This window comes from Lutjanus erythropterus, chromosome 18 (genome assembly GCF_056507025.1).
Source record: "Lutjanus erythropterus isolate fLutEry1 chromosome 18, fLutEry1.hap2, whole genome shotgun sequence".
NCBI classification, from domain to species: domain Eukaryota; kingdom Metazoa; phylum Chordata; class Actinopteri; order Lutjaniformes; family Lutjanidae; genus Lutjanus; species Lutjanus erythropterus.
The window spans coordinates 31,066,876-31,091,565 of NC_139334.1; the positions used below are offsets into that span (position 1 = coordinate 31,066,876).

The window sequence follows — 24,690 nt, forward strand, 5'->3', positions numbered from 1 at the left end:
ACAAACACGTCTGTGAAGAGCTGCTCCGGCATCTGATGAACACAAACTACGACTTATTGTCTCTGATCAGATGGAACAGACGCACACATGTCGCTTTACATGATAAGACTTTTACAGAGAGTTTGAAGAAGCTCCGCTGCCACTTCTGATCGAGATACAGCCGGGAGAGGATCTGCTGCAAGTCCTCGTGCTGCAGGGAGGACCGAGTCGAACCACAATCAATATTCTGACCATTTTAAACCGCGTTTGATTTAATAAGGTTCTTGTCAAGAGATGGAAAGCATCAACTCAGTTCCAAAAAAGTTGTGATGTTGTGCAAAACATAAATAAAAACAGAATGCCACGATTATGTAACTTCAGTGTTAACTCATCCATGTCAGGTGACGTAGTGTACGTGTGGAGGAGGTGTGGGGATGGACGGGTACAACAAACACTTTCACCAGGAGACTGGAGTTCGTGTCCCATGTCAAACCAAAAGTCAACGTTATCTAAAGCAGGGGTTCCATGCTAAAGCCCTTGAAGCGTTAATTTATAGCTGTGGTCCACCTTTTGCAAGATGTCTTTAAAAATGTTTTTTTTTTTTTTTAACGCTGTAGGTGAGAGTGTTACTTGACCAGGAGTTCTTGCAAATATGATGCAGCAAACATTTACTCACACACAGGAATGGCAAATAAGTGTTTAAAACCTAAACTTCTGACGTCTAAACTTCAGCGTCACTTGAAACAAAAACACTCAGCAGAAGCCCCAAAAAAACTGATAATTTTAGATTTTTAAAGATAGATAGAAGGCTAATGGTATTTGGGAAACCCTGGCATGGAAAAGATTGGGCGCTTTTGATCTTAAGTTTTAAGTTGATTAATGTTGGAACAGAACTCCCACACATCTTTGGCAAACCTCTGCATGATGAAGGTCTAACACCGAAATGTCGCAAATAAATGATATATTGCAAGTTAGACAGTCCTTTTGCAACTTTTTGGTCTCCTCGCCTCTCTCCAACACACCTAATGCTACATGGCTTATGCAACTTATCATACGTATTTAAAAACAAACCATGATATTTCCCTAAACCTGACCAAACTGTGATGTTATTCACATGTTTAAAAGTGTTTCTCCCAGCATCTTATACAGATGGTTAAGGGTACCTGTGTGAGACGCTGAGGGACTCTACAGCATCATCATCAGGGATGATTTAGGATGAGAACAGGTTGGGCTTCACCTCATTTTGGATACTTTAATTACATTTGAGTGAGTAGGAATTTAAATCCAACATGTTTACTTGTAATGGAGTACTTTTACACTGTTGTATTTGTACTTTTATTTAATTAAAGGATCTGAATACTTCTCCCGACACTGGTTCTTGTATATATGTGTGTATGGTTGTAAAAACATGTCTATATTACCAAGTATGGTGTTGAAAAATGGTTTCACTTACAAGAATCAGTTTTTCAGGACTGAAACACGTCAAATAACTTCTGTTTTCTAAATTGAAAAACCCTAAAAACTTTCTTTGCTCATGAACTGATTCAGTTAAAATCGTCCACATGAGGAGTTAGGAGGTTTTCACATGACAGCAGTGATGAGTGACCAGTCAGATCGCTGCGAGGCAGACTGAGGCACTGTGTGTGTGTGTGTGTGTGTGTGTGTGTGTGTGTGTGTGTGTGTGTGTGTGTGTGTGTGAGACCCCAGCCAGCCTCTGTAGAGCTGTGACCTTTGACCTCCTCCTGCTGTGCTGCCTGCACCAGCATTCAGCCCCGAGGACATTCACACTCTCCTCCTCTTTCCTCTTTTCTTTTCCTCCATTCTGTCGCTGTTGTCCATCCTTCTTTCACTTCTCACTTTCTTTCCTTCCATCATCATCATCACTCAAAACTTCAGTCCTTCGATTGTTCCTTCCATCTTTACTGACCTGCTTTCTTTCTTCCCTCCTCTCTTCCTCTTCTCTTCCGTCCTTCCCTCTCTCCATCCCTCCTTCTGTCCGACCTTCCCTCCTTCCTTCCTTCCTTCCTCTCTGTCTTCCTTTAAGTTTGTCTTTCTCTTCCCTCTGGTCATCATCATCTTTACTTGAAACCTTAGTCCTTCCTCCCTTCCCTTTTCTCTTTTCCTCTATTTCCTTCATTCCTTTTCCTCTCCTCCTTTTTCATTAGGCCTAATCCATTCTTTCTTTGTTTTTTCCTCCCTTTCCCCTTCTTCTTTCCTCCATCTTTTCCCCCTCTGTTATCACCTATATTTGAAACCTCAGTTCTGTCCATCTTTCATCCATCCATCCATCCATCCATCCATCCATCCATCCATCCATCCATCCATCCTCTCCATTTCTTTAATTTTTCCTCCTTAGTTTCAGTTCACCAGCGGGAGAGGAAGTACTCATGTCTTTTTACTCCAGGAAAAGTACTCATACCACAGTGTAAAAATACTCTGTTACAAGTAAAAGTATAAGTGTAAAAGTAGTCAAATATTCATCAGCATCTACAGTAAAAGTAGGTCTCTCATTATACAGAATATCCCATTTTAGAATAATATTATATAATTGGATTATTGGATTGGAGCTGATAAATGTGGAGCAGTGGAGTTTTACTGCTTCTGAATTCCAACAAGGGATCGATAAAGTTTTATCTTGTCCTATTATAATATTTCAGATTTTATTTGTTGATGATATTTTTTAGAATTATTCTGACTCTGTAAATCAAAATATCAAATAAACACAGTGTAGTAAAAAAACTAAAACATTAGTATAAAAACCTCCAACTTCTCTTTTTCTTTCTTTCTATGCTATTTCTCCGGATTCCTTCTTTTTTGACATCCAGTAAATGCCTCTTTTAAAAGGCCTTTCTTTCTTTCTTCCTGTCATTCCTTCCCTCTTTCTTCAGTTCTGCCAAATCAAAACTTAAACACATACTTCCCTACATTTCATTTTATACCACCAGACACACACACCTCTTCATCACACACTGTCCTTCCTTCTCTTTAAACTTAGTTTGATTGAGTGCGTGCACACACACAAACACACACACATGCACGCACACGCACACCCTCGCTGCCTCCCCACAAATTAAAAGTTGAGCCTTGGACCTTGAGAAGTTCCCGTGTTATCGCCTCTGTGACAGACAGATAGCAGAGAGGAGCGCTTTATTTGTGGTCCGGAGCCGCCCTGTCCTCTGCCGCTGTTATCTGAACAGCTCCGGCTCCCATTGTAAACAGCCCCGTCCTCGTTAAGGAGCCTAATTAGAAAACTCTAATAATAATAGCCCGTGATTGGCTATTGTGTACTCTAAAGATTCCATTTAAAGCGGTGGCGAGCGGGTGGCAGTTTAATAAAACTTAACCAAACGGATAATTTTGCTTTAGTAATAATCCTCCGCCTCTGAAAAGTTCTTTGTTTGCCTCAAGTGGTTTTATTGCTTTTCTTTAAAAAACACTCATGACACTGATTTAATTAATTTGAGCACTTTTACTAAATCCATTGTGACTAATTCTCCCAGTGAGAGCGGAGTTTAGAGGATCTGCTGTATGGAAATCATTTAGCAGGTCTGACAAAAAAAAGACCAGACCACTTTTTGTTCCAGAAAACAGTCGGTTCAGTCGAGGCTGCAGCTGCGCGCCAACTCTCCTCATGTTACTGCTCCTCACTGCAACAACACACACTGACCGATTCATGTGTGTTTTCTTTGTGATAGAAGGGAGACGGCTTTGCTCTCTCGTGTGTGGGAGTTGACATTGTTCTCACAGAACAGTGGACTCATCTACAGAAACACGTCCTGATACCTAAAAGACAGAAGAGGTTGGCAAAGACTCAAAAATAACCATTGAGCGGCAGAGAGCACAGACAGTGACGGGCGAACTGGACTTAAATGTGTTACGAAAGTTTGATTGATTTTGGTCAAGTCATATTAAAGACGGGGTTAACTTTGTGAAACAGTTGCAGTCTTTAGGAAAATATCATGGTTTGGATTAAAAAAATGCACATATGTCATCTAAGTAACACACCTTGAGCAACTTAAATTTAAAATAAGTCTTTTGGTTTCACACAGGAAACAGCAGCAACTTACTGATGTTTTGTAAAGAATTTGTTCTGAAATAACAAATAACATGTACACTGTCAAATAAAATAGTTGGGACGACTTAAAATGCCAACGCAACGCACTGCAATAGATTTTTGAGTTTTGAACCCAACTCAAACTTTCAAAAGTTTTGCTGACCTATAACCCATTTAAAATAAAAAAAATAAGAGTGAGCTGTGAACCTGATTTGTCTTTTTTTAGTGCCTGAAAAATTAAACAGTTTTCATTGAAAATATTAAAATTTTAGTCATTACAGTCACTTTGATGAATTTAGACAATATTTTTAAAAACAATGTTTTGAGTTATCGTATGTGTTTGTTCTAAGAGTAACGCTGTAGTGAGTGTGTGGTTGAAGGAAAGTTGTAGGTTAAGCAGTAAATGTACAGTGTGGGTTACAGTTAGAGGGAATAAAGGCTGCAGCTCCTCAAGCTCTCCCAACTGCTGAAGAGGCGATCATTATGTTGGGCAGTTTTATGTGGCATCGTCTTCCCGAGTTGAGGAGGTTCTATCTGCACAAAGTAGAGGAAAGCACCTGGTAACAAAACTGAGTTGAGTCAAGCAATGCAGGGGGAAAATTATATTTAAAAAAACTGTTATGGTGCACAGAAAAGTTTGATGAAAGGATCAAACCTTTCAAAGAGGTGAAAGATGACTGGAGTGTATACTACAAGAGACTGGTGTGTGTGTGTGTGTGTGTATGTGTGTGTGTGTGTGTGTGTGTGTGTGTGTGTATCCCGCCAGATTTGACCTTTGCCTTCTGTCCTGGAGTCCAAGTGACATTTCAAATGCAAATACAAACACATTTCACCACTGACACGCCACACACACACCCACACACACACACACACACACACACACACACACACACACACACCCACACACACACACACACACACTTACACTCACACACAGAGTGAGCTTGTCCTTGGGCAGCAGCCGCTGCCGATGGCCGCTCTAAATGACATTAAACGTAGGTGACTGTAAACTTGGGTAATTATGATAAATGTGAGCGATTATGACGAATTATTCCCCTCCATTGTGCTAATAGCGTAATTAGCAACAATAATCAAAGACTTATGATGTTGAAATAAGGGGACGCCGCGGACAATTAGACTGCAAGGAGCTAATAATGGAGAACTTATGGTGTTTTCCTGGAGGGCAGAATTACTGTTACTTCCAGAAGGACTTTGAAATTTGGGTGTTTTTCTAACTCATTTTTCTCTCTGATGAGAGAAAATTGAAATAAATACGCAATTAACTGCAAGCTTTTCTGTTTGATGGCCTGAATGTGAATGAAATTAAGTGCAGACAGCAGGCAGGTTTTTCAAAAGCAAAACACCGCAGGGACTTTTCTGTCCTTTAAGTCAAACATCACAAGTTTGACTTGAGAAAAGTTTGGAGACGTTTCGAAGAAATGGAAAGAAACGCTGGGGTTGTTTTATGGGATGCAGTTACATCAGGACACTGTTGTATGTTGTTGTAAATGTGAACATTTAATTCTGTGTATTCTGTACATGTGTTCAGCCAAAGAAAGTCTGCCTGCAGGTACAACAGATCATTAGAGCAGCAAAGAACAAAGCTTGAGTTTAGATAAGAAGGGACAAAGGAAATAAGGGATGTAAAAACTCATATTTGTGTCAAAGGTGTCATCATTGTTTGGTCATACAGTTTTGTGGAGGGACTGTTTTTGAAATCTCGACCTCATGGTGTGTTCAAAAACCACTTTGACATCAGAGATTTTTGACTCTAAATGCAACAAAAAAGGACAAATTCTCTTGATGATGCATTTGTGGAACCTCTGTCATTCAAGATGGGAAAAAAACACCACGTTGATGAGAGACATTCTTTAGAAACCAAACAAATGAGCAAACACAGATGTTTGAAATATTAGAGTTATTTTGAAGCTGCTAAAAAAAGAGAAAAAGTAAAAAGAACCTAAACCCAAAAGAAAGACATTCTTCTGTAGTAATAATGTGAAATTTCTAAGACATGTTTTTGTTGTACTTTAGGTCTATATGTTGCATTAAAAGTAGTCTGACAACATGATGAAACTAACAAAAAAATAAAGTTAACTAAATGTCAGCAGTAACAAATTATAGATGATTAGAAGATGAGACATCAATGTAAATGCTCTTGAAAGCCAGGTCCAAATTATGATGTGAAAAGGGTAAAAAAGAAACAAAAAGAAGTGTAGAGTTGCAGAGGTAAACTGTCACAGCATCTCAGACACAACAGTTCAGTTTTGTTTTCTTTTGGTGAAACAGATCGTAATATTCCAAACTCTAGATGTCTTACTTTGCTTTTCTTCACAAGGGAAAAAGACAGTTTTAGGTTCCACAGATATTGGAGAGGTGATGAGCAGATGTTGAGCTGGGGGGATCATAATGGGATCATAATGTTTAATGGGACACTCTATCTTTGTTGTATATGAGTGAAATGAAGACTTGTGTTCCTGCTGCAATCCCTGTAATCTCAGCTTGTATTGATCTCAGCATGCTGACAAACTCATGATGGACAGATTTCTTTGGTTCAAGCTCATTTCTGACTCTTTCGGCTCTGTCAGACACATTGCAACTGTGCTCTGAAACACAATATTTCTACTGGTTTACACCCTACCAAGACAGCTCTTGCTGCATTGTGCAAAGTGGACGGTACGCACAGTTCCAGCTGTGCCCCAAAATGCAAGTAGGTTGAACTTTGGGTGTAAGGTTGTGCTGAACCTAGTGGCGAGTGCAGCTAAAATTCTACTGTGTCTGAAAGGGCCATTATCCCTGCTGCACCAGATTGACTTTTTGGTTTTTGAACCGGCTCCATTCCAAGTTTCTTGGAGCCTTGGTGTTATCTGGTGACCCAACCTGCGATTCCACCATTTTTGAGCAGAATCACTGTAATCAAAGAGGAGTCATCAATGGAGGTTGTTGCAAAATGTACAACAACCTGTAAAATATCAGTTCACACTTACGATCAAGGAAATCCTGCAATCTTTTGCTACCAACTAGGAACTTTTGGGTCCTGAACCATTAGAGTTCTTACAATTTCATTTAGCAGACACTTTTATCCAAAACAATGTACACCTGAGAGCTGATAGAACACAAGCAAGGATCTAGCCAGGAGAGAACAACATAAGTAAGAAGTTTTGTCCAACTTTTCTGAGCTAAACTGCAACAAAATCAGTTCTAAAAAAGCAAAAATAAGCACCTGTTGACACAGTTTTGAGGTGATGAATTCTCTTAATCAAAGTGTGCATTTATGAGGTCAAAACTATCTCCACTTCCTTCATGATCTAAATTACAAGTAACCTCCAGTGAGGAGGTCAAAGGTCAAAGTCAACAGCAGGCAGACAGAAGACAGACTATAAGTGTTCCTGTGACCCTGAACTGATGATATATAATGAAGACACTGAAGTGAGAGAAAATAAGAGCAGCAGGGAGAGTTTTTCCTCCTCTCAGCGAGACTCTGAATTACACTTATGAGTAATAATTTTCCACCACTCACCCTTCAGAACGGTTAGAGACGTGGAGCCTCGCCGCCTCAGTTTGACTGATATTAGTCAAATTGCGTCATGTGCTTTTAAAGATGACTCTCTTTAAGTGCAAGAGGGTGTTGAAAGCAGCGCTGAGCTTCAAAGGAAGATCTCTCTCCTCCAAGGTCATCTCATATTTTAACTCCAATTTCAATACTTTATGAGCGTGACTGTAATTAAAAGGATGGGGTCAGCTGCCTGATATATTATGACAGAGCAGCCAGCGAGGTATATACGCAGTTATTAACCTCAGAAAAATCCAATTCAGGCTGATGAACTTTATGTGCAAATGAAGCAACTTTGAGCTGCTTTAACCTGCATGGAGTCCCTGATGGGTGGGGTTTATCAAACGGGACAATTGACCGTTCACTTAACCCCTTCACCGAACCAATGATAGATACTCAAGCTTTGGATGGGCCGGTCCATATTTTTGGTGGTATGTCCCTGACTGGAGCTGTCCCTCGAAACGTCTCAGTTTTTTCGGGTGCATTACAGACCTGTAAGTGAAATCATTTTATACATGGAAAGAAAGGCTGTGCAGCAAAGTCTACAGGCTCATTTCTCAGTTGTGTTGTCTTTGTTTTGTCCAACAGTAACAAGATTACACAATTTGGATACCAAAAAAGGTAACTGTAATCCACTAACAACAACTACTAGACCAACTGCTACCATTAGCTACACAGACCAACAGCTAATGGTAGCTACACAGAACAACCGCTAGTGTTGGCTACACACTCTTCACTGCTAACGATAGCTACACTGGCAAACTCTAACATTGGCTACACAGACAACTGCTAATGTTAGTGATATTTCAACTAATATCCATTAAAAGATTTCTGCTGAGGATGTAGATTTTAAAAAGCTAATAAAAAGCTAAATCATTGTCAAACACGAGCCTCTGATGAAAAATCTTAACACTTAATACTAACATAACATAACATCCAGTGTGACAACAGTTTTGGATGACTGATCTTAGATGTATGTCATTAGGGGATACTGCAGGAATGAAACTGTCAGGAATGTACATTTCCTGTCTCTAAAGAATCTTTTTTTTGCGGAAAAGTCTCTTTTTTCCTCTGCAGACTTTTTTTAAACTGTCAGAAATGATATGATCAAATCCAATAAATGACTATATATGTCCTCCAGATAAAGTTAACACAACGCAACAGCCACAGAATCACCCCACTATAAACCATTAGCATACGGACGGATGAGGTGGCGCCCAGAGTGTGAAACTTCACAGAGAAACAAAGTCAGCAGCGATCGATCGGAGACTCCCCAGTGCACGGAGAAAAAGGCAGGTGATGAACGGAGGAATGCTGGTGAGGGAGGACGAAAGAAACAAAGACGCCTCAAGGAGGAAGAGAAGGAAGAGAAGGAGGAAAGGAGAAAGTAAACAAATGGAAAAGCTCAGCCGGACACGTTAGCAGGCGTGGTGTTCGCCAGCTATCGACTGGAATGAAAACTAATGAAGAAGGCGCCTGTGGAAATGCATTACTCATCGTCTGGAGTGGAGGACGCTGTGAATTTAATGTTAAAGAAAATAACACAAACAACAAAATATAGGTTCATTGCTGTAACGGGGGGAATCTGAATCTTAAACTGTTCGTAACTTAAGTTTGTATCTATACTGGACGTGTTTATAAAAGAGCTGCAGGACGCAGAATGAACTGATTCTAAAATTTTATAGAAATCATCTCTCAGCTTTTGTCTACAAACTCTCTGATATCTTGTATCTTGAGGGTTAGTGCTTCAAGACTGAAGGTGTTGAGTTTGGAAAAGAGCATCAGCACAACTGTTGGGATGTTATTGCTATTGGAAATACTATGGCTTGAGGAGAAGTATATGACACTATGCAAGTAAATATAACTCCAGTATTGATGCTGCTGTGGATACTGCCCTTTGTTGTAAAGGCCCAATACTCTGAAACCCCAACAGCCCCCAGAAAATGCCCCACTGGCCTGAAAGAAAGCAGTTAGTGTGTCACTGCAGGGAGTGTGTGTATTTTCAGAGCAATGGCGGTTTGTTTTGGTATAATGGGCTGTCAGACAAATTTTGGATTTTGGTGCAAAGGGACATTTTTCAGACAGTTGGGGTTTTAGAGTGATGGGCCATTGGAACAATGACGGTACAGCAAAAGACCACAGAGTCGTCCAAGTAAAAACGTTCATCCTGGCTCAACTTTTGCTGCCATGATAACTTTCCAGGGAAAATCCTTCAACATTATAATATAAACTGTTATGCACTGTTTTGGCCTCTTATTAGCTTTTAAAGTCACTGATCATTAGCCATGTTTCAAGCCAAATATGACCCAAATTTCAGGTGTGTTTTGATGTGCCGGAGTCCGGTGACATAGTATAAAGACTGAGAAAGTCCACGTATAGAGGAGGTGGGATGGAGGGGTAGGTCAAGGCTTTCACTCAGGAGACTGGTCTGTAAGGACTTGGCTTGGGAATCGAGGTGCCGGTTCACATCTTCGACGCTGACAATCTGATCTGATGGAACATTGATGCATGAAACAAACAGAAATGTCTGATTTCCATCCTGTTTTCTTCTGTTTTTCACCGTTTGAGGTTTGACTGGCGTCCTTTTAACTACACCATCTTGTTGCACCCTCCCCTTCCGCATTTACTTTTGCTAATTTACTCAGAATTTGATTAAAATTTCTGATTAATTTGGATTTCAACGCTGCTATTGTTGCACTGAAACCTGAAATAACACTTTTCAGTCTGCAGGTCCGGTTAGAGAACGACAGAGAACAGCAACACGGCACCAGTGGTTCTCATTATGCTGACGATTCAATCAAAAGAGTTCCATGTCCATCCAACAGTTTAAACACTCACCTCACATTGTCTGAGGGAGAAATGAACAGGCCTGTTACCCTGGACACCTGATATAAGCCCCACCTCCTCCTGGGAAACACTCATACAAATTCATACCGGCCCTGCTCATCCCTCCTCTCTTTTTATTCCACCTCTCTTTCTCCAGACAAATTAACATTAAAGAACACATACATGAATCTTAATCCTCCGTCTTCCTGCCTCTCTGGTCACATTATCATTGGGGATCACTCCTTCACATTCATACATGTCCGTCTGAAACCTCTCCCTCCCTCTTCTCTCCTTTTCTTTGGACAAATTAACATTGCTAAGCACTCATGCACATTCAAACACGTCCCTACATCCCCTGCCTCTCTTTCTTTCTATTTCTTTCCATCTCTCTCTCTCTCTAGACAAATTAACATGGGAGAACAAACACCTTTGTCCTCACCCCCTCCTTCTTTCTTTTTCTCTTTTTCTCTCTCTGGTCAAATTAACTTTGGGAATCGCTGAGACATTCATATAAACCCTTATTCTCCCTTTTTTCTTCTTCAATGTCTTCATATCTTTCTATCTTTAGGGCATATTAGCATTGGGAAACACCGATCCATGTTTTAGATCTCCATTTCTTTTCCTTCTCTCCAGACAAATTGACATTGACGACCACATATATGTCCTCACATCCTTCCCATCTCCAGTTTGGTGCATGGGGAGGCTCGGTTAGAGGTTTGCAGAAAGTCAAAGGAAAAAAAAGAACAAAAACCTCAAATGTGGAACTCCAATTAATTTAAAGCCCCCCCTCAACCATCACCAGCACCAATCAGCCAAGAATAAATCCGCGGCAGATCTAATTACCGTGCCGTCTCCGAAGACCCCGGCCGCCGCGAAGCCAATCTTCCCCTCCTTGTTTGAACAGGCTGATGAACTAAGGGACTCGATGGATATCAAGTCATTTTGTTTAATTTATAAATGGATTTTCCCCTAATACTTAAATTATCATCAGCATGAGAGAGAGAGAGGAGCACAATGAAAACCGTTTGGAAGGTAAAAGTCTTGAACATGTGGTGCAGGAGAGGATGGAGGGATAAAAGGATGGAGGGATAGAAAACGGCGATGCAAAGAATCCCAATGAGGAATGTGTCCTTCCCCAGTTTACGGCAGTGATGGTTTTACAATGTGGCGCACTAATTATACTCAAACTTGCAGCAGGGAATGCTGGGATATTGGGGAACAAGTGAGAGAAGAGGATTTGCATAAATGACAAGAAACATCTAAACAAATGTCTATTTATTTAAAGGAGTAGCAGGAAAGGTGGTAAAATATCTAAGCACTGGCCCCATGGGCCGCCAAGCCCCTAAATTTGGTGGCCAAAGTTAATTTTTGGTGGCACAAATGCAAACTTATGTGAATACAACTGAGAAAGGGGATTTTAATGCAACAGAACTGTGACACTTGTGTTCTCCCACAAATTATGATGTGGTGTTTCCAATGAAAAGTGAGTTAGAGATCTCGACTAGTTGAGGAAACTAGTCAGTAGTCCCGGCATGTTGGTAGGAATCAGGATGTTTGTGAGACTGTAAATAGCATGGGGATAAAACCTGGTGGCCTCAGGGTGGCAAACACACTGAATATTTGGTGCTATGGTTAACGTTGATCCCAGAACAGTAGGCCCATGCATTTCGATGAATACGCACGATGATTATCTGATACTGACATGGCAAAATGTGGTCCTGCAGACACCTACTACAGTGGGAACTAGCACAGTGAGCACATAAGTGATTTTATGTATTCTGGCAGGTGTTTATTTGTCAATGGATGGATTTTGTGACCATCTTAGTGTCTTAGCCATTAAAGAGGCAGTCAAGAGAGTTTCACAGAGATCAGGATGAGGTGTGTGTGTGTGGTCTGTGCAAAACCGTCCGCTTCAGTTAATCTTTACTCTAAGCTGATCGGCTGCTGGCTCCTGCTTCATCAACAAGCATACCTATCAGAAACCTTTTTCCAAAACCTTTCCCAATTTCTTACCTGTAAGGTTCTGAGAAAATGTGTAGATCAAGAAACCAAGAAACATTTCAGTGTGAATCAACTCCTGGTTTCTGTATTTGTGTGTTGATATAATCTAAGTATCTCTGCAGGTTGAAGTGATTTTTCAGTCCAAACAACCAGCTGCCCTAACACTCTTTATCCTCATCTTCCTCCACCCCCCCTTCACTTCCTCCTGACCTTCTCCTTCCATCCCTCCTTTACTTTCATGACCTTTATTTCATCCCTTGTTCTTCTTCCTCGGTTCACATCTTTCCTGAGACCATTTTCTCCTCCATCTTGCTCTTATCCCTTTCCTTTTTCCTTCTGTCCTTTGCACCCTACTATCCCATTCCTCCATCCTCTGTCCTTTTCCCCTCCTGTTCCTCCCTTTACTACCCCCTCTTCTTTCTCCTCCATCTCTTCCTTTTTTCTACCTCATATAAAGTCTGACAAGGTCAAAAAATACACTGGCTAGTAATAGACATCCATCCTCTATCCACTCCCATCCAGTATTCCTCCTTTTCCTCCAACCATTGTTTCACATCTTGGATTTTGATCATGGTGTTTTGTCAGAGTAAGACATATTTCCTCCAGCTTTCCCTCTTTCTCGCATTTCCTACCTGGTTCGGGCGTCTCAGAGTGCGATGACGACGAAGCCGAGGACGCCCCGTCTTCGTTGACGGCTCCCTGCGACAGAGACATCCCTCGGCCTGGAGGAAGCTTCATGCCGAGCTGCTCTGCCATCTCCACGTGATCGCCCGGGTGGATGTAGTCAAAGACACTGCTGCCAGTCAGCTCCACCTGCAGAGATGAACAAAGAGTTACTCATCCTCCAATCCCTCCTGTTTCCTCTCCTCTTTCCTACTTTACTTATTTGCCACTATTTCTCACCCTCTTCTTCTTTACTCCTTATAAATATGGTTGTAGTCTAAGAATTCATCCCACAGGAATCGTACTTGTTTTACTGCTTACTGCAACTTTAAATCTGTGGCATGGATTACACTATCCACTGGAGTTTTAAAACAACACATTTATAGTTTTTTTTATAGTTTTTTTGTGTGGATGGCAATTTAAGAAGAGCGACTTCCCAACTTGGGAAATGGGACCATCCACAGCACATGAATGCATCAAGAGTAGTGTAAATTGTTGGGTTATGCTTAAAATGTAAATGAGTTTAGACTTTCTCAACAGCCAAACTCAGGGTTCAAATTCTGTGGTTATGTTTCTGGAAAGTTATTCTTTACTCATTTTTTTAACCATTTCATCTCATTGCCTGTCTTCTTCTTCTATGTCATCAGTTGCCCTCTCATTTATAACCTTCTCATCTTAAATCTCCTTTCTTTCTTAATTTTCTTCCCTTTTACTCTTCTTCTCTCTTCCTCTTCTCCTCTTTTACTCCATCTCCACCTCCTCGTGTAGTGTGTCATCCTCTTGCATCCCCTCCTCTTTCCTCCCTCTTTCTCCTTTACCACTTTTTCTTAATCTTTCATCTTCTTCATCCTCTTCATCTCCTACTTCATCAAATCCTTCCTCCTCCAAGTTCACCCTGTCCTCTTTCTCCTCTATCCTAACTCTTTTTCTTTCTTTTCACCCTCCCTTTCCTCCTTTGTAACCCCTGCATTTTCAATGGGTTTTTGTTGCTTTACACCTCCTCTTTCCTCCATCTTCCTCCTTTTCCTGCTCTTCTAATCCACACTTTTCTCTTGTCTCTTTCCCCTTCCCCATCCTCTCTTTCCAGCTCTTCCTCCTCCTCCTCCTCCTCCACCTCCTCCTCTAATCCGTCCCCCAGCGAATCGGCGGCGGCTTTTCTTTCTCATGGAAATGGAATAAATAAGCTTCTTCTTATTAAATAAATACAGAGTCCCTTCACCTTAAAGACTCTCATTAGCGGAGATAGAAGCGGATTTGTCTTCGTTAATTGGGGATGAGACGAGGGAGCGCCGCCAAAACCACAGCGTTACGCTACACTCACACACACTCACACACACACACACACACACACACACACACACACACACACACACACACACACACACACAGAGTCATAAACACACACACCGTGCGCACAATGATTCATGTCAAGGTTATAAATACACACAAACACTTGTACTTTTTGTGTAATGAACACATGCACTCACAATGAAGCGCATGATTTTCAACGGGGTCACGTGACGGCTGTGCTCTGGCATTTAACGTGTGTGTTTTCATTTGTAGCGAATCAAAAACATTGTGCACATTTATTTTCACATGCTAATCTGGTTATGTACTGTATGAGAGTGTGTGTGTGTGTGTGTTCAGGTTTTTGGGGGTCCACTGGGACTAAGGGGATTACATGGGTGTAATCCCTTTAATAAGAAATCCCTTTAAGGCAATTTAGTCCCCTCATAAAGTCTCATCTGGAGCAGAAAGTGATGATTAAGAAATGAGACTGATCACTGAATCACACACACACACACACACACACACTCTGAGGCACGCAGACCCTGGTGCACCATGGGAGTTAGTGTTCATGTTTACACGTTACAGTGCTAATTGGATCTACATTGTTCTTCCTCGAAATAACACGCCGACTTTTAATCAATTAAAACTTGGCACAACTATTTTACATAAAGTCACTGTTGGAGCTAATTACACAGAGGGAACGACGCAGAGATGGAATTAGACATTCAGACACTTACTGCAACAACACTTTAAAAGAATTATCATACAGTAGACTGGGGAAACAGCTCATTACTGTAGACTATAATATTCACCAGTTACACTTGTTTGTAAAATGCTGAAAGAAGCTGAAGTTTCAGTCACAGAGAGCAGCATCAATTGATTCGCTGTTGTACATTAATGTAAACTCTAAATAAAGTATAAGTGTCAATTTAAGTAAAAGCACTAAATGAAGTTAATGTGTGAGTTGAAGTAGAAGCAGTAAAAGGAGCTGAGGTGGAAGCAAATGAGCTTTTACTCAAAGGTAGGATCAGAAGGATTTGTCCAAGCTGTCCGTAAACACACCAGAAAGAGAGCTGACTGTTACATCTCATTCGCAGGATGTCACATTAATCCTTTGCTAAGCTCCGCCTCCAAAGAGCAAATGTCCAATCACAACTTAGCAACCATAACTAGAGCTGTCAAGCTTTCCATTTCTCTCCATGCTGAAGGTGTGCAGGAACCTCTGAGAAGAGTGATATAAAGGATTAACTCTGTCATCATCTGCTCGAACACACACACCACGATTGTTAGCATGCTAGCTGACTAGCTGCAGTAACTTTACCTCCAGACAAATTTGTTAGATCCCACCGCATCTGCATTTGTTCTGTGGGGGTTTGAGGAGGAGGATGTGGGCTGATGCAGAATCAAAGTGGGTCGGCGATGGTGCGTCTCTCAGCAAGTTTAGCTTAGCTCTTAACCCGGCTCTCTTCTTGTGGTGATCGTGGTCCGGCTGGTCTGGCTGGGTGACCCGTCTCAATGTCCGCTGCACTAATCGAGTCCCTGCTCTTCCTTTTCCCACATTAATGAGTGTATTTCTGTCATCTATCATGTAGATATACCTGCTGTATTTCACCATCCGACCAATGTTTGCTGAGATGTAAGCTAGCTTTAGCCTCAGTCTTTTAGCTTTAACGTCATATCATGCATACAGCTGTTAGCTAACTTTACATAAACATTTTCACATGGCGTGTCAGATGGAAACATTAAAATGTCAGCTGGAGTTTCTCAGCCATCTCAAGGAGTTAGCATTAGCATTAGCTTACATCAGCCAGCTACACATATGAAATCATAATTTTAGCCGACAAAATCCACCGTTGCCAGCTAGAAATCAGAAGCTGGTTTTGTCGACCTGTCTAAGACCTCATGTTTCAACAATTAGTCCCAATTTTGATCTGCCACTGTTGTCACTGTAATCTGCATAAATGCAGTGCGAGAACGGAAAGCTTGGCAGACTTAGCAACAGTAACTAGGGAGGACGGGGCTTGGTGAAGGGTCAAATCAGTATTAGCAATGTCTGACCACTGTGTTGGGGGGCATGAGGGCTGACGGATTAACCTTTAGTTTATGAAGATATGGCGAACACTCCACTTAAGGCACAGTTACAGATTGAACTGTTGTTTATGGGATTTCCAGTCTTCTATTATGGCGAAGTACCTGTATATGCCCGTCTGTCATATAATGTTTATTATAGTATAAACTCGTAGCTCCTAAATAGGTCCTGTTTGTGCATGTGTGTGTATTTTGGGTCTGTGTGTTAGACAACAACGCAATGAAAACATGCAATTTCTCCAATAAGGATTAATAAAAGTACGCCTTCTTCTTCTTTACTTGTGAATCGGTCCCACCGCATACCACAGTAAGCAGTGAACTCTTCACTTCATTTCCAATTGCATGTAATCAGCCAATCACGTGAAAGGACACAAACTAACATTTGTCAGTCTGTTCCTGCACTGATGCCGCCATGGCAAAGTGCAATATGTTTACTTGGCAAATAAAGTGACTGTGATTGAACGCACACAAGTTTGTGCCAGTGTCTGTTTTTCACCAAACCACCAGTTGAAGATGTATGGCAACCTGAGGGTTTTAATCAGCCGGAAACCTTGGCAACCGCAACCACTATACATCATGTTATCCTTCCAGACTTTTACACAGAGGTTGGCCAAGTGATTTAATACCATTATAATGTTTTTTTTTTCCTCTGCACAGAATCTTTTGTCTTTATGGGACAGCAGAGAGTGAAGTGAGACGAAATACAACGAGGACACAACTAAGGTTCGAGCTCATCAAACAGTGGGAAATACTCTGAAGTTGTTGAAGGACAAACATGTCTCCAACTCTGTGTCTGCTCAGCACCTGGACAGATTTCAGTTTAGTTTAAAACTATTTAACAAATACAAATGACACACTGGAGTTTACATTGAAGTTACTTACAATCCCAGTGTGCATCTCATATGGACACCAGAAGGTACCTATGAGACACACAGGGGCCTGACAAAAAGTCAGCATGTAACAACCTGGGAATGAGAACAGGTTGTAACGTAGGATCCAGTGTTTGTGTAGCTTGACCCATATTAGAGAGTTTAAGTCTGGATATATCAATGCGACTTTTAAAAGAATTTTCCACATGGTTGGATAATTCTGTTGCCATCGTTTAACATCTTGGACTCATTCTTCACATATATATTATAATTCAATATATCACAAACTCTGCTTTCAAATACTGTATATTTTTGTGATTTTGCTGCTCTGTTCTGAACACGCGACATCTATTGCATGTCTGTCCATCTCAGGAGGTGGATCCCTCCTCTGTGGCTCTCACTGCAGCTTCTTACATTTTTTTGGGGGGGATTTTTCCTTTCTTTTTCGAGGGTCTACAGGACAGGGGGTGGTGCACACTGTACAGATTGTAAAGCCCCCTGAGGGAAATTGTGATATGTGATACTGGAGTATACAAACAAAATTTGACTTGACTCCCTCATTCTTTAAAGCTATAATATTTATTAGTATTTATTAACATATTCAAATGTCTAAAAATGCTAGACTACCTCAAATATGTCCAAAAATGTTCAAATTCTGAGAAATCCATAATTTATTAAATGTAACAGTGCATGTCAGAGTGATGAGTGATGTCAGAAACATGTTGGTACTCGTTTACAAATGAGGACACAACTCCCATAATGCTACGCTTCTTCACAATATCATCAAACTATGTTTTTTGCTCTTGTTTTAATTTGGGAGACACCTAGTGTCAGAATTTACATATTATGTGTTTAAAAATGTGTCATATATTAGAAACAAAGCACATTTGTCTGTTCATAACTGAATAATAGTTGAATAAAAGCAAAATGTAACAGTACATGTAAAGTAAATGTGCACTACGTGGCCAAAAATATGTGGACATGCAAACAAAGTGTGCTGTGATTGCAAACTCATTATGAGGCATTAATGTGCTGCTCCGACTCCTCTAGTTTCAGTCTTTCCACCAGATGTTGAACCTGCTGCAGGGATTAATGAGGTCCAACACTGATGTTTGTGATCAGGTCTCGCTCACAGACGGTGTTCAAAAGGTGTCAGAGGGGGCTCTGTGCAGGCCAGCCAAGTTCCTCCACACCAAACTTAGAAAAAAAATATGTCCACATACTATTGGCCTCATAGCACACCTCAAAATTAATACAAGAGGAATAATGGTGAGGATAATTAAAGCATGGAAACAGTGTTGATACGTGCAGCTGAAAGTCACCCTGATGACCTCCGGGTGGAAAACTCGACACTCCCGTCAGGTTCAGTTTGAATTCTGTTGTTGTTTGTCGGTTTAAAGTCTTCAGATAAAACTTATTAAAACACAACAGAAACGGCGGCTTTATCGCTCCACTCGTCCTTCGAGACAAGGACATCAAGTGACAAAAGACAATAAGAATGACGGTGATAACCGTGTCCAACAGAGACACAGAGAGACGTTTGTGAATGTGAGTAAATGTTAAGCGAGTGTGTTTGTGCAAATCAAAGTGTGTGTGTGTGTGTTTATATCTGTCCTTCCTCTCTTATCAGACTCTACTCCATATTTTAGGATGAGTGTGTGCGTGTGTGTGTACGTGTGTGTGTGTGTGTGTGTGTGTGTGTGTGTGTGTGTGTGTGTGTGTGATGGAGGAGGCTGCTGTCAGCTGTAATTACTGCAGTGTAAGAGTTACATCACTGCTTCTGTTCAGCTGTGTGCAACCTTTATTTAAAACACAAGTTGACAGACAACAAAGAAAAAGAGTCAGACAAAGAGAGCAGCGCCAAGATAAAGTCATGTCATACCCAGTTACATATCCATCAATATCGATAATTACTGATCATTGATTATTGAACATTACATGAACCTCCTGCTCACAACGTGAAATAAAAACAGAAGTCTCCTTTGTCTTATTGTGAAAGGAACAACTTTGTCCAGAAAAAACAAAAAACAACAGCAAATAAAAGACATGAAAACTGAAGCGTTGAATTCCCATTAATCAGCTTCTCACTCTCTGGATCACACTTTAATTAATATGGAAACATTTTAAAGCCACACACACACGCGCAAACACACGACGGCTGAAAAATTTCCCTCTCTCTCTCTCTCACACACAGACACACACACACATACACACACACACACACACACACACACACACACACACACACACACACACACACACCTCAAAACAGTAAAAAACCTCCGTGTGACTTTGCAAAGTACTAATCAAATAAATTGATGTTGGCTCGCAGGGTTCAGAATTAATTACAGCATTAAACATTAGCTAAGTGGGGTAATATTCCAAGTTTGATAGTGCATAATTACTCTGCTGTTAATGATTCATGGGGCGTCGGCCTCCGTTAGAGGAGCGAGGAGAAACGATGGACATGAGCAGAAAACTCTGCAGAGTAACTTCCTTTCATCTTTAAATGATGAACGATGGAAGCGTTTCACAAGCTTCCTGATATCTTCATTTTCTACACGTGAAGGTTGTGTTTTTAGAAATTGGTGAATAGCTTACTATTATATAAAATATAATATCACAGAATAACTTACTCGGTGGAGATTTTGTCAAACTACCAACAACACAGAAGGTCAAACACAAGGTCAAGATGGAACTTTCATGCCATATAAAAATTAAATTGTCCCTCTGTATCTCTGCACTTTCTGCCTTAAACTATTTATTTAAGATGAGATAAAAATGACTGATTCCATGCTGATAAAACTGTGTGTCATTGCAGCAAAAGGGAGAATGAGAAATATTTGTAGATTAGCATAAACTTTGTAATAAAAGGTGGAAGATAAACTGCATATTTCCTAGTTTTCCTGACTCTTTTCCTTTGTTTTTTTCTTACACAAAAACTTAAGAAACATACTTTTTAATCAGTATGTTGATGACACTTTTTGTTGTCTTGTGATGCCTTCATGTGCTGTGGGAACCTTCATCTTTCTGGACTTTACAGTCAGTGAATGAAAAGCATTCATCGGTTAATTCTCAAAATTATTATCAGGGAACAACTGACTTATAAAACTGTGGGATGCAAAACTTTACTAAACAATCTGAGTATGTGTTAACCCTCTAGACCCATATTGCCCTGAAGTACCAGTTCTATTTCACTGTCTATCATTTTAAAACCATTCCTGGTGTATTAAAACACAGAGTTTGTGTTGCATTATTTTATATTCAGACTAATTAATTTTATTGTTTGTTGTTCTGAATTTGACTGAAAAAAAAGCTGGGATAGCAGCATGTTTACCACTGTGTTACATCACCTTTTCTCTGAACAACACTCAGGAAGCATCTAGTAGTCTGGACCACAAAATTAACAACAGCGAACAGTGGGAGCTGTTGGCTCTCACTGCCGGAGACAGAGACTGTTTTATGAGAGGAAGTGTGACAACGAGTTGGTAGGGGCAACTGACTACTTTTCCACATATAAAGTCAGTGATTATTTCTCATACTTTTTCTTCAAGTTGCCAAAATGAGAATTCTCAGTGAAGATTCTAGAATTCTACTGTTCAATGAATTTATAAAGTCAATAAATTACACATAAAACAAAAACGGTGTTTGCAGTCGTGTACACAGTATATGTGTTAGTGTGTATAATGTACATAAATGCAACTGTGTATAATTGCTGTTTTTACAGTAAGTTAATTATGTGTCTATGGCCGCTAACAGCAAGAGTGTGTGATGTATGTGTGTGTATATTGTGATCAAAGGTGTGTGTGTGTTTTTGAGGATAGAGCTGGTCTCCAGTTGACAGCACTAGTGCGTTATCAGTCAGATGAATGGGGACGAATCTCTATTGTCAGTAGAGTAGCATGAACACACACATACACACACACACACACACACACACACACACACACACACACACACACACACACACACACACACACACAGAGCCCATATCCAGGACACTTTCCTTGTCAACAGCTCAGAGGATGACAAATGAACGGTCCATTATGAACTGTTTGCCACAGTGTGTGCATGTGTGTGTGTGTGCGCGCGCGTGTGTGTGTGTGTGTGTGTCAGCCAGGCCCTGATAGATGGTGATTTATTAGGCAAAACAAAACACAGACCACTGAAAGCAATCACATCATCTGGACGAGAGACACATGGAGAGACAGAGTGAGAGAGGTGAGTATGAGAGATGAACTAATACATCATGTTTATTGTTAATAAAGTTTATACTTTGAATGTTTAAATGTTGAAATCTGTTTAATTCATTGTCTGTGTTTAGAAATGTGGCTGTGACACTGTATCCCGATGATTTTGTCTTTTTGTCTTTGAACGTCTTATGTTTTATGAGCAGTGAACACTGACATGTTAAATACCAGCAGAGGGCAATCAACACTTGGCAGTCAGAGACACTTCGCTTCAACTTTTAGTGAACACTTTGAACCTGACTGACACACTTTGCATCACAATGTGCACCCTTCCTCTTAGAGTTATAACTCATAAGTGAAGCTGAAACATCCTGCACATCCTGAACGCAACCTGCACCAACAATACATTACAGGATGTGTGTCAGCTGACACCTGAAGCCTGCATGCAGAGTAGATTTAGTCAATGAAACTTTATCCTGAGTGACGGTAACAGACTTGCCTCTCAAGTGTGTGGCCACACATCTACATGCAAGGATCTGCATGATGGGAATTCACAGAAATGAGCTGCCCATGTCTTCAGTTAATTCCACTGAGCACGGCAAGTCTGTGCCACAGGTTTGATCCGTCCTCGTGGCTGAAGCCCCCACCTGCAGCTTTTCAGAGGCATTTCAGCAATAGAGGGTTTTGTCCACATGCTTATGTTGCTTGGTCAGATTTTGTTGACTTGGTCCTTTATCCCTGTGTTTTTTTGTGCTTCTAAAATTGGTTAAGTAGGCTAAGGTGGTTAAATAGTTTATTTCCTGTCTGTCTTCATGATCGTGAGTCTGCACGGGGGTCTTTTATTTTGAAAACTGACCAGATTCTCTTTGCTTTTTCTGTGTAGAATGACACACATTCAAGTGATCCTGTACAGAAGTCTTCATCACACCATCACACACACTCTCTGTCCTTCTCGACTGCACACTCATGTTTTCTGTCAAAAACATCAGGAGGAGGTGCATTAAAACAGCTGTTTGTGGCTCTCTGTGTCTGAGCTGAACTCGCTCCACTGAGCAGAGGAGAGAAGGATGATTGAATGCTGCTATTGATAATGTATTAAACATCAGCAGTTAAAAAAATAGTTTTTTGGGGCGAGTACTTTGTACTTTTACTGAAATATATTTCTCACACAAATATTTTTACTTGTAAATGAGTAATGTTTTAGTAATGTAACAGTACTTGAGCAGATTTTCAGTACACCGCTGTTAATACTTAATTACATTTTTACTTTTAGTAATGTGATTACTTTGTAGAACATTGTTATTGGTCCTATTCAGAAGTGTACATCTGCATGTAAACTAAAAATTTCCATCTGTCTCTCTGTCTGTTGTACTGACAGACAGCTTCAGCAGAGGATCAACATCTGTGTGTGTGTGTGTGTGTGTGTGTGTGTGTGTGTGTGTGTGTGTGTGTGTGTGTGTGTGTGAGAGAGAGAGAGAGAGCGAGTGGGTGAAGGGATAAACAGACCTTTTCAAATCTATCATAAATCACTGGACACTGAAGAGCTTCTATATGTGTGTGTGCGTGTGTGCGTGTGTGCGTGTGCGTGTGTGTGGTTTTAACCCCCTGAGAGGAACAGAAAGTAAGAGATCTTCACCAAGATCAATACACACACACACATAGTGGTGTGTGTGTGTGTGTGTGTGTGTGTGTCATGTTTTGTCGTTCATCATCTTTCACTTTCACTTTTGCACAACTGATCCCCTTCTCTCTCTCAGGAGTGTTGGTGTAGAGTTATGAGTGCAGGTGGAGTGCATTCTGGGTACTGTACGGAGTCATGGGACACACACACACACACATTCTGAGGCTAGAACACACACACTTAAGCCTGTTGAGAAGGTGGGACAGGCGTGTTCTTAACACACACAGGCTTACAGCAGTCTGCTGGGTTTCATGTCAGCGTGTCGGTTCAGCGGAAATTTACAGGTAGACAGCAAACAGGGCTTACCAAGGCCAGACGCAGGGGCTCAGAGGACGCTCACATACACACCAACGCTTCAAAAACACAAAACAATACTCAGATGTTTCTGTTCAATAAAGGTGTTGCATTTATCGGCATGCTTTCTTCGTCTCTGGTTTAAATTTATTCCTGACTTTTTGTATTTTGTCCCTAACAAGCCACTGTAGGCTCTACCACAGATCAGGTCACATCCGTGTAGTTCCTGCTGGTCACCAGCTAGAGGGCAATAAGTCCCAGACACATTACTGTCACTTCTGAAACATTAAATCAACATCAAATATCAAGAAACGTGCAGTACGATGTCTCCTCGTGTGTTAGGCTACTGTTCATTCCAGATGTTTCAACTTAACATCACCCAGAAATAAGGAGGGATTGTGTCATTTTAGTTTCTGAAAGGCTTTTAATATGAAATATTCTGCACAGGAGCTAGTAGCTTTACAGCGTTTGACAAAAAGAAGAGATAATAACCAATTTATGCATAAAAACAATATCCATCAATGTGTTTTTATGCACATTTTTAAGTACTGTATTGGATAAAAAAAATTGGAAATGACACAAAAAAGAAAAAAGTACCTTTTTTGGATGTATTTAACATGAGGTGGAAACACTTTCTTTCAGTAAGTTCTGACATAGCAAACATTTATGTCACATGACTGATCAGCTGTTTCCTCACGGCTCTATAACATGTCCATGATGGCTGCACACAGATCTGATTGTATAAAGGAAGAAATTGGCCACCACCTGCTGCTTATCTGAAACAGCTGATTAACTAGCTTTGTAGCTAGCATTAGCTAACTGAAGATGTCACTCTTACAGATCCCAACTATAAACATCTTTTAATCATCACCAAGATTTGTTTTTCCTGTCGACGCGAGTCAGCCTAGCACATAGCAGAGACTCAGGAAGGGACAAAACTAAAGTATGTTAGCATTTTACCAAAGTTCAACTGAGACTGATGAGAGTTTTGAATTCTGGACTCGTGAGGAAGTGTCAGAATCCATACGAAGCTTATCGCTTACAGGATAGCAGGCTGTGTGCATGCTAGTGCTAATCAGTCACAATAACTGCCTCATGGCAATTTGAGCTACAGCCTAGAAAAATAATAATAATTATAATAACCTGCCTTTTTTATTAGTTTATACACACACAGTGCTATTCTGACTTTAAGCAAATACTCA

At 40.6% G+C, this 24,690-nt stretch overlaps 1 protein-coding gene across 2 annotated transcripts in view; it reads right to left on the reverse strand.

The window, feature by feature from the left end:
• Positions 1-24,690, reverse strand: part of npas3 (neuronal PAS domain protein 3) — a 392,919-nt gene that overhangs the window by 51,815 nt on the left and 316,414 nt on the right. For both annotated transcript variants that reach the window (XM_084742352.1, XM_084742353.1), the window contains exon 6: positions 13,046-13,226. In XM_084742352.1, the coding sequence (XP_084598478.1) occupies positions 13,046-13,226 (181 nt within the window). The remainder of the gene's footprint in view (positions 1-13,045; positions 13,227-24,690) is intronic.